The following is a 13,627-nucleotide window of genomic DNA, read 5'->3' as shown; positions in this document are numbered from 1 at the left end:
AGACTGGCTTCTGGGAGAGAGCCAGCAACTGAGCTGAAGAAAGCCAAGTAATATGTAACCATTTCCGGTAAAGGTTCCAAAGTGGGTGGCTTCAAGCCAGCTGTCACCTGGTTAAGGTGAAGGTGGGAGGGGTCACCGCTAGCCCTTTCATGGAGATCTCTGATTTGGATGTTAGCAATCATTCCCACCCTGCTATCCCATAAACCTGGTTCCCACATACCTTCTAGGCACTTTCAACAGTGTATAGATAGACTACAGACTCATGGGCCCCCATATGCCCTGCGCAGAACTGGGAAGTGAACTTAAGGCATTGTGTGCGTGTTAGGTCTAACTGCTGGGCTATGTCACAGTCCCATACCTCAAATTCTCTGTAGGTTATTGCTGGGCTCCCTGACACCTCCGCCCTTACTAACTCACTTTACAGAAACAGGCGCTTTACCTATCCATAGCCTGCAGTGCGTCTGAAAGCTGACAGGTCAGCCTCATCTGGCGAGTGATCTGGGATGTAGGGTTTTCTGATCTGCTTGCATGGCGTGTTCTGTCATGCCCACCCTCCCCCCCCCCCCCAGTTCTATACTGTACAGAAGATTTGTCAGCCAGCCTTAATTATTCTGATATTGGGATCTAATCTCTACAACTTCAGATGCTAACCTCCTTGGGCTTCTACTGAAGTTTAAATGACTCTCCCGCTCTTAAGATGCCACAGGGAGCAGAAGAACCCTGGTCCAGCCAGGCTTCTACCTCATTCAGCAATGCCCTCCTTAGAAAATGGTTTCTGCCAATGAACACAGTAAACCTTCCCAGGGTGACTGGCTGGGAACATGCAATGCAAGCTCTTAATTTCTTCATAGAATTTACGGAGTAAATATGCTGTTTGCTTGCTTATTCCATTCCTCTTTCTCCTTCTGACTTCATATTTTGCTCTCAGACATTTTAAGAAAGGATTTAAAGGAAACCCACTTGGGTGTGTGTTCAGATTTTCAGCTGGGCCTCCCAGCCTTGGTGGTAGTGATGCACTTGTTGGGTGAGGATTCTTCTCATATTTAATCAGCAGCAATCTAAGAGTTGAACGAGTTTTGAACCCCATCATTATAATTTTTTCATGTTAAGAAAAATTGTGTGTATGTTTATTGATTTTTATTGAGCGCTACAATTTTCTCTGCTTGCCTCCCCGCCTCTCCCCTCCCAAGGTCCCCATGCTCCCAATTTACTCAGGAGATCTTGTCTTTTTTTACTTCCCATGTAGATTAGATCTATGTATAGCTCTCTTAGGGTCCTCATTGTTGTCTGTGTTCTCTGGGATTGTGATTTGTGGGCTGGTTTTCTTTGCTTTATGTTTAAAAACTGCTTATGAGTGAGTACATGTGATAATTGTCTTTCTGGGTCTTGATTACCTCACTCAAAATGATGTTTTGTAGCTCCATCATTTGCCTGCAAAATTCAAGATGTCATTATTTTTTTCTGCTGTGTAGTACTCCATTGTGTAAATGTACCATGTTTTCCTTATCCATTCTTTGATCGAGGGACATTTAGGTTGTTTCCAGGTTCTGGCTATGACAAACAATGCTGCTAATGAACATAGTTGAGCACATGTCCTTGTGGCACGATTGAGCATCCTTTGGATATATACCCAAAAGTGGTATTACTGGGTCTTGAGGAAGGTTGTTTCCTAATTTTCTGAGAAATGGTCACACTGACATCCAAAGGGGTTGTACCAGCTTGAATTCCCACCAGCAATGCAGGAGTTGAACCCCAATATTATTAAGTCTCTTTGCCGAGATGTGATAAATCAGATCAGGCCAAATTAAATCCAGGTTTTAATCTGAACAAAGCATTCCTGGGTGGTCCCAGAGGAAGGGAGAAGCACACAGCAAATCAGGGAAGCACACCTCAAATAGCCTGTAGGTGTGGTCCCAAGAATCCCAGGGGGAGGAGCTGACCCCACCATCCCGCAGGTGGGGTCTGGAGAGGGCAGCTCCAGGGGAGATTCCAAACAGAAATCCCAAAGCCACATCCATATATTCAGTAAATAAGTCTAAGGCATATGCATGTATTCAGTAAATAAGTCTAAAGCACATGCACGTATTCAGTAAATAAGTCTAAAGCACATGCATGTATTCAGTAAATAAGTCTAAAGCACATGCACGTATTCAGTAAATAAGTCTGAAGCACATGCACGTATTCAGTAAATAAGTCTGAAGCACATGTATGTATTCAGTAAATAAGTCTAAAGCACATGCATGTATTCAGTAAACAAGTCTAAAGCAGAACTCGTGCTGTTTTACGTTGTTATTCCATTTATTTAGTTGTTGCGCGTGTGTTTATTTGCATGCGTGAGTACGCATGAGCTAAGGCACATGCATCAAGGTTGGAAGATGGCTCTCCACAGTCAGTTCTCTCTGCCTCCTGTACATGGGTCCTTGGGAATTGAACTCAGGTCGTCAGGATTCATGGCAAGTGCTGTTTCCTGCCAGGAGGTTCTAGTTGGAATGTTGCTGATAAACCAAGAGGCATCATTGAGAGCGGTGATAATTATCTTTCTAAGGATCGGAAAGGTCCTTATACTCTAAAAAAAAGCTACATCTTTGGCCTCTGATGCCTCTTCCTCCTTTGAGACAGCCTTGCTATGTAGTTCAGTCTAGTCTCAAATTTGTGATTATTGGGAACAGCTTTGCTAGTCAAATTCATCATACCCTTGCCCCAGCCTCCTTATTGCCGGAGTCAGCACACCGCTTCTTTCTCCTATGAGGTTAGCTGTTGTTAGTTTCAGGCTCTGTCCTTACCTTACTCAACCACAGTTAGTTACCCCTTTAAACACTCTCTCTCTAAATACAGGCACATCGAGAGAGCTTCCTCTGTGCATGGCAGAGGTGGCAGAGTTCAGTCTGGAAGTGAGATGGTCTCAAAGAACTTGTCTCCCTAGGTGGTGGATTGAATGAGAAATGCCCCTCATAGGGTCAGGCATTTGGACAGTTGGTGCCCATTTGGGTGGCACTGTTTGGGGGGGCGTAGGAGGTGTGGCCTTGTTGAAGGGATGCCCACTAGAGGCAGGCTTTTGGGTTCTATGCCCCCCTTCTTGCAGTTCCCTCTGACTTCCTGATTGTCGCTCCCGTGAGGTGAGCTGGCCCAGCTTCCTGTTTTAGCTTCCATGTGTGCCTGCTGTCTGACCTCTCTTTCTGTAAGTTACCTTGGTCATGGTGTGTTATCACGATCAAAGGAAAGTGACTCATACACTTACAGGGGGAATTATTCATTAGGCTTTAAAAAATTTTGTTTTGATTTATGTTATTAGGAGAGTACATTACTTTATAGTTAATTATGTTTTATTTTGGTAGGTTGTAAGTGTCTTATGGCTGTAGATTAGAATTTCTCAGCCTGGCACCACGTTCATTAGGAATTTAGTAAAGAGTTCACCAAGTTTAGGAGCTGGATGAGTGGATGCTAAATGTCTAATCTAATTTCCTGACGTCTATTCAGATGGGAGGGAAAAGGTGTTTCAGAGAAGCTAGGTGTTTACCAAAGCCACCGAGTCCTGAAGAGCGAGCAGAGTGGGCTTTCTGGAATGTAGTGCCTACTGTGTGTTACCCAGCACCACCTGTGCATAGAGCTGAAACGAGGTTGAGACTCAGTGCTGTCTGAGTCCGTTTCTCCATGTACAAACTCCGGGTGTGTGTGTGTCTGATCTGTAGAAAAATTTATTTTATACTCAGGGCAATTACAACTTTTTGCCACTTATTAAGACTTCAGAGATACAAACCAGTAGCTCAGTAATTGCTTTCTTGAATCTGCCTTTAATAATTACATTTAGTAAGGCTGTATCGAAAATTAGAAAGGCAGAGACTAATGGAAAACTAGATTTTTCACTGAATTAGAAAGCAAGACAATCCATATATTGACAACACTTCAAGTTGAAACAGATCAAGAAAACTGTTTTGGACTGTTTGTGCAGAGAGGCAAACGTGGGCCTGATGGGCAGTGGCACCCCCATTTTATGGAGGCAGAGAAACTCTCAGAGATTTCATGTAAATCGGCACGTTGAGAGGAGAGAATACAGCTCTGATTTCGGGGGGAAGTCATTTGAATCCTTAAAGCCTGGAATTTCTCCCTGGTCCTAACAAAGAAGTAGAAAATAAGGAATTGTGTTAATGAAGTGGAAATATCTTCGAATTTAAAAAGAAAAAGGTGCACAACTCATTTGGGGGGTCATACCTAAGAACCAGATAGAAACCCAAGGAGAGCGGCGACGAGAGGGACATTAGATTTGTTCCAATGGTCTTGGTTATGCTGATTTTTGTGGCCAGAAAAATTAGTCACTTAATCTCCCTGTATTTCAGGAAGCGTATTAGGAAGATGTAGCAATATATTAACTCTCTGAGGCTGTTTAGGTATTAGAAAAGTAATATCATAATCTTCACTGAGTGAAACAAACACTGTCACATCTTCCTATGTCAGAGGGTCAAAGGGCAGGAGACAAGGTCAGGTAACCTCTCACACACTGGATTTCCTCCTAGCTCAGACCCTGGCTCTGCAGGTCACTTGTGTGGGGTCCCAGGGAGCTCTTCTCATGTGCAAGATTATTGGAACTTCAGAAAAAATAATGCCTTCCAAAGGCGCTGAATCTTTTTAGTGGTGACCTGCTAGCCTAGTCCAGCCATTCGTCAGAAGGCAAGCGTTTGCTTACAGCGCCTTTGCCTCTGGCATATTTTATGGATCCCTCCAAGGTAAGAGGTTTTGAAATGTCCAGAAATTAGAGAACTCAGGTGGCATTTTGTCTTGAGCCAGCTTAATGGCATTTCCTTTTCGGCCAAGAAGAGAGAAGTAAGATAAAGAAGCCAGTGGAGCAAGACGGGAACAGAAAGCGTCTGTGGCTGAGCGTTCCTGAGAACCACCGTCAAGCTGAGAGAAACCTGGGTCTTTAGTGTGATAGGCGGAACTGATTTCACAGCAAGAGTTACACGGGCTGAGGAAGTCGGGCAGGACAGGGAGAGGAGAGGATAGAGGTGGCCTTTCTGGAGAACAGCATCTGCTCCTTGGCCAGAGAGATGCAGACCAAGACAGCTAGCTGGAAGGAGTCGCTGCTGAAGGTGGGGAGGAACTGTGAGGTAAGCAAGCTTACCTAGAGTGGTGGTTTGGATCGGAATGGCCCCCTCAGACTCAGGTGTTTGAGTGCTTGACCTGTGGGGAGTGGTATTATTAGGAGGTATGCCCTTGTCAGAGGAAGTGTATCACTGTGGGGTGGGCTTTGAGGTCTCATATGCTCTCACTACACCCAGTGTGACACACAGTCTCCTTCTGCCGCCTGTGGTATCACCATGTAGAACTCTCAGCTCCTTCTCAAGCACCATGTCGGCCTGCACGCCGCCATGCGTCTCACCGTGACAGTAATGGACTAAACCTCTGAACCTGTGAGCCAGCCTCTATGAAATGCTTTCCTTTGTAAGAGTTGCTTTGATGGTGGTGTCTCTTCACAGCGATAGAAAGTCTAACTAAGACACTTACTTATGGAGGAATTGGCATTTGATTGTCCATACGCTGTGCAAAATGTGGTACAGAATACACGCCATATCATTACAGTCTCTACCTTAGAGCAGACTTGGAACAAATATGTCTCTCAAAGCAATACTTACGTTATAGTTATGTGAAATATTAAGATGTGAAGAAGTTTTTGGTCACCCGCCCCCCCCCCCCACACCCATGTTATAGACAACAGTCAGTGAAGAGCCAAGAAGTGGTTTTCCTGTGATTTTGCCTAAGTATTAAGGAGGGAGGTAGTGTAGGGACTGATGGATGATTCATAGCTAGTTTTCTTTGTTTAAAAAATTATTTCCAGTCAAAATTGTGTGTGTGTTATGTATTCTGAGTACAGAAAAAAAGAAGAAAAACTTTTAAAAGGAGGAGAAGAAAGGAAAAACAGAGAAGGGAGAAAAAAACCCATAATTCTTTAAAAATACTTGCCCTCCCACCCCCACCCCAGTTCTTTCTTATAAAGGACGCGTGAATGAGCCTGTGCACTGGGCCGTCATGCACATGCGCTTACTAAATTAAGAGTCTCTCTTTTAGTAGCCTGCTTTCATTTGTTCTGGTTGGGAGGGTCTTGCAATGAAGCCCAGGCCAACTTTGCCCCTTTAGTGTCTTAGTCTTCTGATTGCTGGGATTACAGGCATGTACTAGCCTGCCCAACTTTTTTTTTTTAATTTTAACAGAATTAACAGTATCATTTTATGTTAATAAATCTTATAAAATATGCATATGCTGTTATTAATCCTTCCTTAAAACATTGTGATGTTTGTAATTTTTGTCATTGAAATGTACTTTTTAAAAAGAGTTTTGTGGACTGAGTAGTGGTGGCGTACACCTTTAATCCCAGACTTGAGAGGCAGAGGCAGAAGTCTCTCTGAGTTCAAGGCCAGCCTGGTCTACAGAGCAAGTTCTAGTACAGGTTCCAAAGCTACAGAGAAACCCTGTCTCAAAACAAACAAACAAAAAACAATAAAGAAAATAAAATAATGAGCATATAATAGCTTTGTCTTCGTTAAGGTTTCTCTTGCTACAGTGAAGCACCATGACCATAAAGGAAGTTGGGGAGGAAAGACTTTAGTTGGCTTACACTTCAGCATTGCTGTTCATCCCTGAAGGAAGTCAGGACAGGAACTCATACAAGGCAAGAACCTGGAGGCAGGAGCTGATGCAGAAGTCATGGAGGGGTTCTGCATAGGCTTGCTTCCCCCAGCTTGTTCAGCTTACTTTTTCTTATAGAACCCAGGACCACCAGCCCCGGGATGGAGCCACCCACAATGGGCTGGGCCTTTTCCCATCAGTCATTAATTAAGAAAATGTTCCACAGCTGAATCTTATGGAGGCCTCTTCTTCATTGAGGTTTCCTTCTTTTGGAAAACTCTAGCTTGTATCAAGTTGACGTAAGCCTAGCCAGCACAAGTTTCTTATAAATATGAAAATGAGAAGTTAGTCGTATTTCAATTTTAGCATTGTACTATGTGCAATAAACAGTATATAATATTAGTATGTTATATGACTACATATTATAGAAATAATCACCCTTTGTGCATTGTGTTCAATTGGTGTGTGTGTGTGCGTGTGCGTGCATGTGTGTGTGTGTGTGTGTGTGTGTGTGTGTGTATGTGTGTGTATGTGGTGTTCCTGTGTATGTATGCCAGTACACTTGTGTGGGAATACACATACACATGTGTGCATGTAATGTGGAGACCAGAGGGTGGCCTCATGTGTCATGCCCAGGACCACCATCTGTCTTCATTGGAGAAGACTTTCATAACGGCCTGCAGCTCATCAATTAGGCCAAGCTGACAATCAGCGAGTCTCAGGAACCCTCCTGGTGTCCCCTCCCCAGTACTGTGATTATAAGCCTTGCCATCATTCTCATGCGGGTGCTAGGGATCGAACTCATGTCCTGGTGCTTAGTAGGCAAGTGCTTTACCAACTGAACCATCCTTGCATTCCTCTGCTATATTTTTCATGGGTATTGATTCAGAGTAAAGAGCTATTCTGGTTTGTCTCCTGAAAAGCCATATAAGAACAACAGATAAAATTTTGACTTCCAACCATCAAGCTATATTTAAATTGGATGTGCTGTCCCGGAGAGCCAGGCAAATTACTTCTTGGAAATGTTTTTTGTTGTTGTTGTTGTTTTGGTTTTTGTTGTTGTTATTGTTTGTTTTTGGCCCTGTTGGGACGATGCTGTGATTTTAGTCTTAGGAGAGCCAGCCTCAGCAAAGCTATCCTGATGAGCAGAACTCTGGATGTGTAGAGAGCGAATCATGGCTAGAGGCATTAGTTCCGTATTCTATGAATCATTTTGTCTAGAAAAAGACTTTGTTCAAAGTTTCCTTTAGACCTGTATGCACTGGTTTACAGGGAAATGCTAGCCAGTTCCACTACTACGCAGTCTCTGTGTAGAAAGGGAGAAAAGCATCCATTATGTGTAGGGAGGATAGGGGTTTGGACTGTGAGTGTCTGATGCACTAAGCCCAGGCAGGCAAAGCTGGGCCAGCCTGCCGCACTTATGCGTTGTCTGACTTCCCCCATACTTGCCTGCTTCCAACTGACTTCCCGAGGACTCCTGGGGATGCCTGAATTAGAGCTTTGTGTGTTCCGTATCTCTAGAGACTCCATATGGCATGTTACTAACAGTAAGCAGCCCGGACAAAGAGCAGAAAGCCCTCAAAGTGATTATATTTCTGCAAGTCAACACCTTTTCCTGAATCCATTGTTCTTTTTCAAAGCAGTCAGACAAATTAAGTGATTATGATATATCATGTAACTGGAGAATCTCTTTGTTTGGGGTAAAAGAAATCAATACAAGAAGCGCGTGGAGTGGCCTTTTCCTCCTTCCCAGCAGCTCCTCGCACATGGCTTCAGAAATGCTGATTCCACACAGAGAATGACAGTGATTCATGCCGAGACCCGGCTCATTAGAAACCCTCCTCCTCTCTGAGACCCTCGTCACTGGTCCTGGCTCTATAGATCTGGAAATAACAATTGGTTTGATGCAGAACTTTAGCCGTAAATTTGTATAAATAAATTTAGTCTAAACTGTGGGACAGTGCAGGGTGTGTGTGGTTTCAGTGGGTTCATTTAAGCCCAGCACAAGCCAGTGGATTGTTTCTGTGCATTCTGGGATGTGTTCTTGTGTTCTGCACTTGGATCTTCAGCACTGCCCACGCTGACCATTTTGTTGGGAATCGCCTCTTGTTCCCCAGCATTCCCAGTTTTCTTTTCCTGCCAGGTAGCCACCTCCTAAAACTTACTGTTCTATTGCTGTGAAGAGACACCAGGGCCAAGGCAACTTATAAAAGCATTTAATTGAATATTCACCTAACAGTTTCCAAGGGTTAGTCCTTGGCCGCCATGTCAGGGAGCTTGGCAGCCGACAGGTAAGGAGGCAAGCATGGTGCCGGAGCAGTAGCTAAGAACTTACTCCTGACCCATGAGCACTGACTGATGGGGTGGGGAGGCAGGGAGCGGAAGAGAGAAAAATATCGGGGGCTTTTGAAACATCAAAGGTGACATACTTCCTCCAACAAGGCCATACCTCCTAATCCTTCCTAAACAGTTCTGCCAGCGGGGGACCAAGCATTCAAACATATTCGCCCATGGGGGCCATTCTTGTCTAACCCACCACACTGTCCTCCTGCCTCAGCCTCCTGAGTGGGTGTTAGTGTTGCAGACATACGCTACCATACCTAGCTTTGCCACTTTACTGTAAGGATTGACTGCAGACCCTTTGGCTGGGGTCTGGTGCGTGCTAAATGCTTAAAAGCTATTTGGAGAAAAGGATCAAATTACCATTATTATAGTGCAGCGTTTACAAGTGAAGTGACGTGATACACATTTCCTCCTAAGGTAGTTAACGTCTCCAGGCTTTGAAGGAAGCTAATCATTGTGTGATCTTCAAGAACTGCGTGTCTTCCTGCGAGAGGATATTTTAAAGCCATCAGCACATGCTTCATAACACCTGTTCTGGCCCGGAAGCTGATTTCCCATCACCAGGCACCTGGGCAAGGGGGGGTCTTGATTTAGATGTGGCCTCCATGTGTGGGTGGGTACAGAGCTTGCACAGGAGCAAGACCTGCTCTCTGCCCGTCTTCCAGAGCTGAGCACCGGAACGTAAGGCTAAGAGAGTCCTTTGGCAGCTGTTTGCGGCAGCCTCCCCATCCCGGGATCTGGTAAAGGCGGAAAGTTTAGCCAGAGAGAACACAGGGGAATCTTGGCTCTCATTGCCCCGGTGTCCACAGAAAGGGGCTCTGAATGAAACAAGAGCTTCTCAGCCACATAAGCTTATACTGTCTACAACTTGAGATGAAGTTATCCATCCACACATACACGTGTGTGTGTGTGTGTGTGTGTGTGTGTGTGTGTGTGTGTGTGTGTGAGTTAAGAGAGAGCGAGAGATTAAAGTATTTTTAAAATAAAGTTTTTTTTTTTAAGTGCAAATAAGCTAGGCATGGTGGCGCATGTCTTCCATCCCAGCACTTGGGAGGCAGAAGCAAGCAGATCACTGAGTTTGAAGCTAGTCTGGTCTACACAGTGGGTTCCAGGGCAGCCAGGGCTACATAAACCCTGTCTCAAAAAAGAAAAAAATGCATATAAGAAACATCACATACCAAAATTAAGCAGATCCAAACCCATACATGCCCATGAGCATCTGCACCGTTAGAACAGCCGTTCCGAAATGGTGAACTGCACAGTGGATTTTACGCTTTCACTATGGAATATGTCTTTATGCACCTATCCACTGCTGTGGTGCGGGAGAATTATCTGTATTCTGTCAATCATATTTTAATAAAACGCTGATTGGCCAGGCAGGCAGTATAGGCGGGAAAGCCAGACAGGAAGTAGGGGTGGAGCAAAGAGACTGGGAGTATTCTGGAAGCAGAAGCTCTCTCTCAGCCACTCCTGCACAGACCACCGAAGAGGCAACATGTAAGCTGTCACACTGAGAAAGGTACTGAGCCCATATGGCTAAAATAGATAAGGATAATGGGGTAACATAAGTTATAAGAGCTAATAAGTAGCCTGACCAAATGGGCCAATCAGTTTATAACCTTATGGAGTCCTGTGTGTAATTTCTCTTTGGGATTTGCCGGCTGTTGGGGTACCGGGCGGGACGGAAACCCCAACAAGCCGGCCCTCATGTTACATTGCTGAAAATGAAAAATCATGACAGTAAGAACCAAAAACTTAATTAGCTTTATATCCTCTTTTATGGCTTGTGTCCATTGCCTGCATTCGTCCTGCAAAACTTTCAAGTTGTGATCTTTGGAATTGTGGGATTTAGCGAGACCATTACTGATCGGAAATAGACAGAGCCCATCTTCCAACTTTATGATATTCAGAAAAATCAGAACTGTGAATCACCTTAGACTCCACTTAGATTCTTATCCGAAGGATTCTGGAAAGGATTGAGACTCAAGCGTGTGTCTGTCTGTGTACAAGTGCTTTGTGCACCTTATCCCTATGGGTCTGTTCCACCGCCAGTCCTAAGATGTCAGATGTGTTCCTGCCAGGAGACAAGACGGACTTGGAGGCACCACAGGATGGCACATGTGGGTTCAAGCAGCGTCTGACTCTGGCCTGCTCTTCTCTCCGTGACTTTGTGTGTTTCCTTCTGAGTAAGATTAAGTCTGAGAGTTGCCTTTTAATAAGAGGCCTCATTTCAAAGGGGCTTACACAAGTTTTAGATTCCCCTGAACAGTACATATTTTAGATTTTTTAAAATTTTTATTTTATGTATATGGGTGTTTTGCACACCTGTGCAGTACTCATAGAGTATGCATGTAAATACACACGTGTGTGCAGTGCTCATGAAGTACAGAAGAGGGTATCACATCCCCCTAGAACTGGAGTTACAGATGCCTGTGAGCCACCGTGTGGGTGCTGAGCACCTAACCCGGATTCTCTGCAAGAGCAAGTGTCCAGTCTCTGAGCCACCTCTCCAGCCCACAGTACATTTCTGGCCATCTTTTTGCCATCTGAATTTTGTACTGGCATAAAAAAAGATGTTATACTGTGCAATCTGCCTCTGTCATGCCTAATTTACTGGACTTTCTTTCTCACAAAAGTAACTCATTTTACTCTTTACTATAAGATTGCTGGGCTGCGATGAGGTATTTTCTTGTTCTTTCCAATTTGTCTTCCTGTGTTAGCTAGCTTCCTGGCATTGTAACAGCCCCCCCTCCCCGAAGTAATCAGTCGGTACATGAGGTAGGAAGGCATTTTGGCTTTTAGATTTGAAGGCTCTGGTCTACTGCCATGTGAATTTATTGCCTTTGGGCTATGGAAGGCAGCAAATCGTGGCAGAGAGCAAGTAACATAGCAGGAATGTTCACCTTCTGATGCCTAGGAAGCAAAGAAAGAAGAGGAGGACTGAGCTATGTCCTTTAAAGACACGACTTCAGTGACCGGAGGATTTCCCATAAGGCCCTCTTGTTAAGATTCTGGTACACTGGGCAGTGGTGGTGCACGCCTTTGATCCCAGCACTCAGGAAGCAGAGGCAGGCGGATCTCTGTATATTTGAGGCTAGCCTGGTCTACATAGCAAGTTCCAGGACAACCAAGCCTGTTAGACAGAGAGGCGCTGTCTCAAAAAAAAAAAAACCCTAAACAAACAAAAAAGATATGCACGCATGCATGCACGCAGGTACACCCAAGCAGGTAGCACCAAACTGGGGCCTAAACCATTAACATCCAGGCTTTTGTAGAGCAGTTAAGATCCAGATTTTGGCACCTGGTCCCAATTCTCCACTCAACCTGCCTTGCTGACAGGTGTTGTTTAAGGCATTGGCAGCATCAGGCCATTTTTGCAGGCCATTTTTTTGCTCTCAGGTCTGAAGGTCACCTTTGGAAGAGCCAGCGATTTGATTTGACTCCCAGAGCATCATGAACCAGAAAACACTTTCTGAAACACTGACTACAGTACTAAATCCTAAACTAAAATCCAGGGATGTGATTTGAGTCACTGGAATGACCAAGTGTCTTAATTTTGAATGGGCTTTGACAGAGGCGAATACACACTCCCTATTGTGCACACTCTGGGGTCAGCACCTCTGGTGGTGGAGACAGAGATGGGTAGATGTGGGTGGTAGCTGAGTTACCCGGAGTCACCTTGTCCTCTCTCTAGTAACCTCCCTGAGAAAGAGTTTTACCAGCCGTTACTTAAGTTAATGACATGAATAGGCATTGTTATTGAGAAGTCTTATTAAAAATCAAGACTGTGTGATAGGAGCCAGCTCTTCACAGGCAGTGGTGGGGAGTAAAGAAGGAGACTGCTGTGGTGACAAAGGTCAGTAGGTGAGTTGCAGCTTCTGGAAGGTTTTGGAAGCAAATAAATTTTGTTCTCCACCCCAAGCCATGGGTCTGTGATTAGGGGACACAATCCATAGCTAAGTAGTTTGTGGGAAGAAAGATGGATTCTTGTTTACCCGCGTGACAAGTTGAGACAGGTTGTCTTTAGAAGCCCATGGAAACAGTTTTCTGCTTTCTTCTGGGGATTTTGTCCACCTCTTCATTATTAGCAATAATTTTCCCTCTTCTTGTTTGTCTTGCGACCAAGGCCTGTATGCTCTAGCACATAGTGCTGCCAAGAGTCCTGTCTTGTCATGTTTATTTCAATGGCAAAGATACTGTGTCATTGTTATTTAGAGATTTGCCCAGTTAGTAAGTAGTGGAGATAAAATCTATTTTCATTCTAGTAGATCCTAAAGAAGAATGGGAAGGCCCAGAGAGCAACTCTCTTCTGGGATGGCTCGTTGTTTGACAAATGTGATCTGTTATCACAGCTCAAGCCGGAAAGGCGTTCATATTGTATTGAGTATCCAAGTCAAAGTCACATGATACTGAAGCTAATGAAAAACTATGTAGGCAATAATGCGTATGACCTGACGGGTTTGAATGCATTTTTTTTCTCACTGAATTGATTGATTGGCTTTGTGTCATACTGTTGATGTGGTTTAAAAGAAGAAGAAAAACGAAGACTTTCATAATCAAATAATCAGTCAAAAGGCAGCCGCTAAAATCACCACCAGGGTTTAAGACTGAAAACCTGAAGCTGTGAAAGTATATCTAATCCAACAGTCCCACAAATATCAATAAA

General features: G+C 44.3%; 1 protein-coding gene across 6 annotated transcripts in view; it reads left to right on the top strand.

The window, feature by feature from the left end:
* Positions 1-13,627, top strand: part of Snx24 (sorting nexin 24) — a 145,106-nt gene that overhangs the window by 64,794 nt on the left and 66,685 nt on the right. Inside the window, exon 1 of one of the 6 annotated variants that reach the window (XM_048419200.3) lies at positions 4,944-5,102. The exons of 4 other annotated variants lie outside the window; for them this stretch is intronic. In XM_048419200.3, coding sequence (XP_048275157.1) covers positions 5,043-5,102 — 60 coding nt within the window. In that variant the 5' untranslated portion in view covers positions 4,944-5,042. Of the gene's footprint in view, positions 1-4,943; positions 5,103-13,627 lie in introns of those variants that run through there. One more of the 6 variants, XM_048419201.3, reaches the window with a different exon arrangement.

Source organism: Myodes glareolus, chromosome 13 (genome assembly GCF_982192425.1).
Source record: "Myodes glareolus chromosome 13, mMyoGla1.1, whole genome shotgun sequence".
NCBI lineage: Eukaryota > Metazoa > Chordata > Mammalia > Rodentia > Cricetidae > Myodes > Myodes glareolus.
This window is presented reverse-complemented; position numbering and strand designations above follow the sequence as displayed.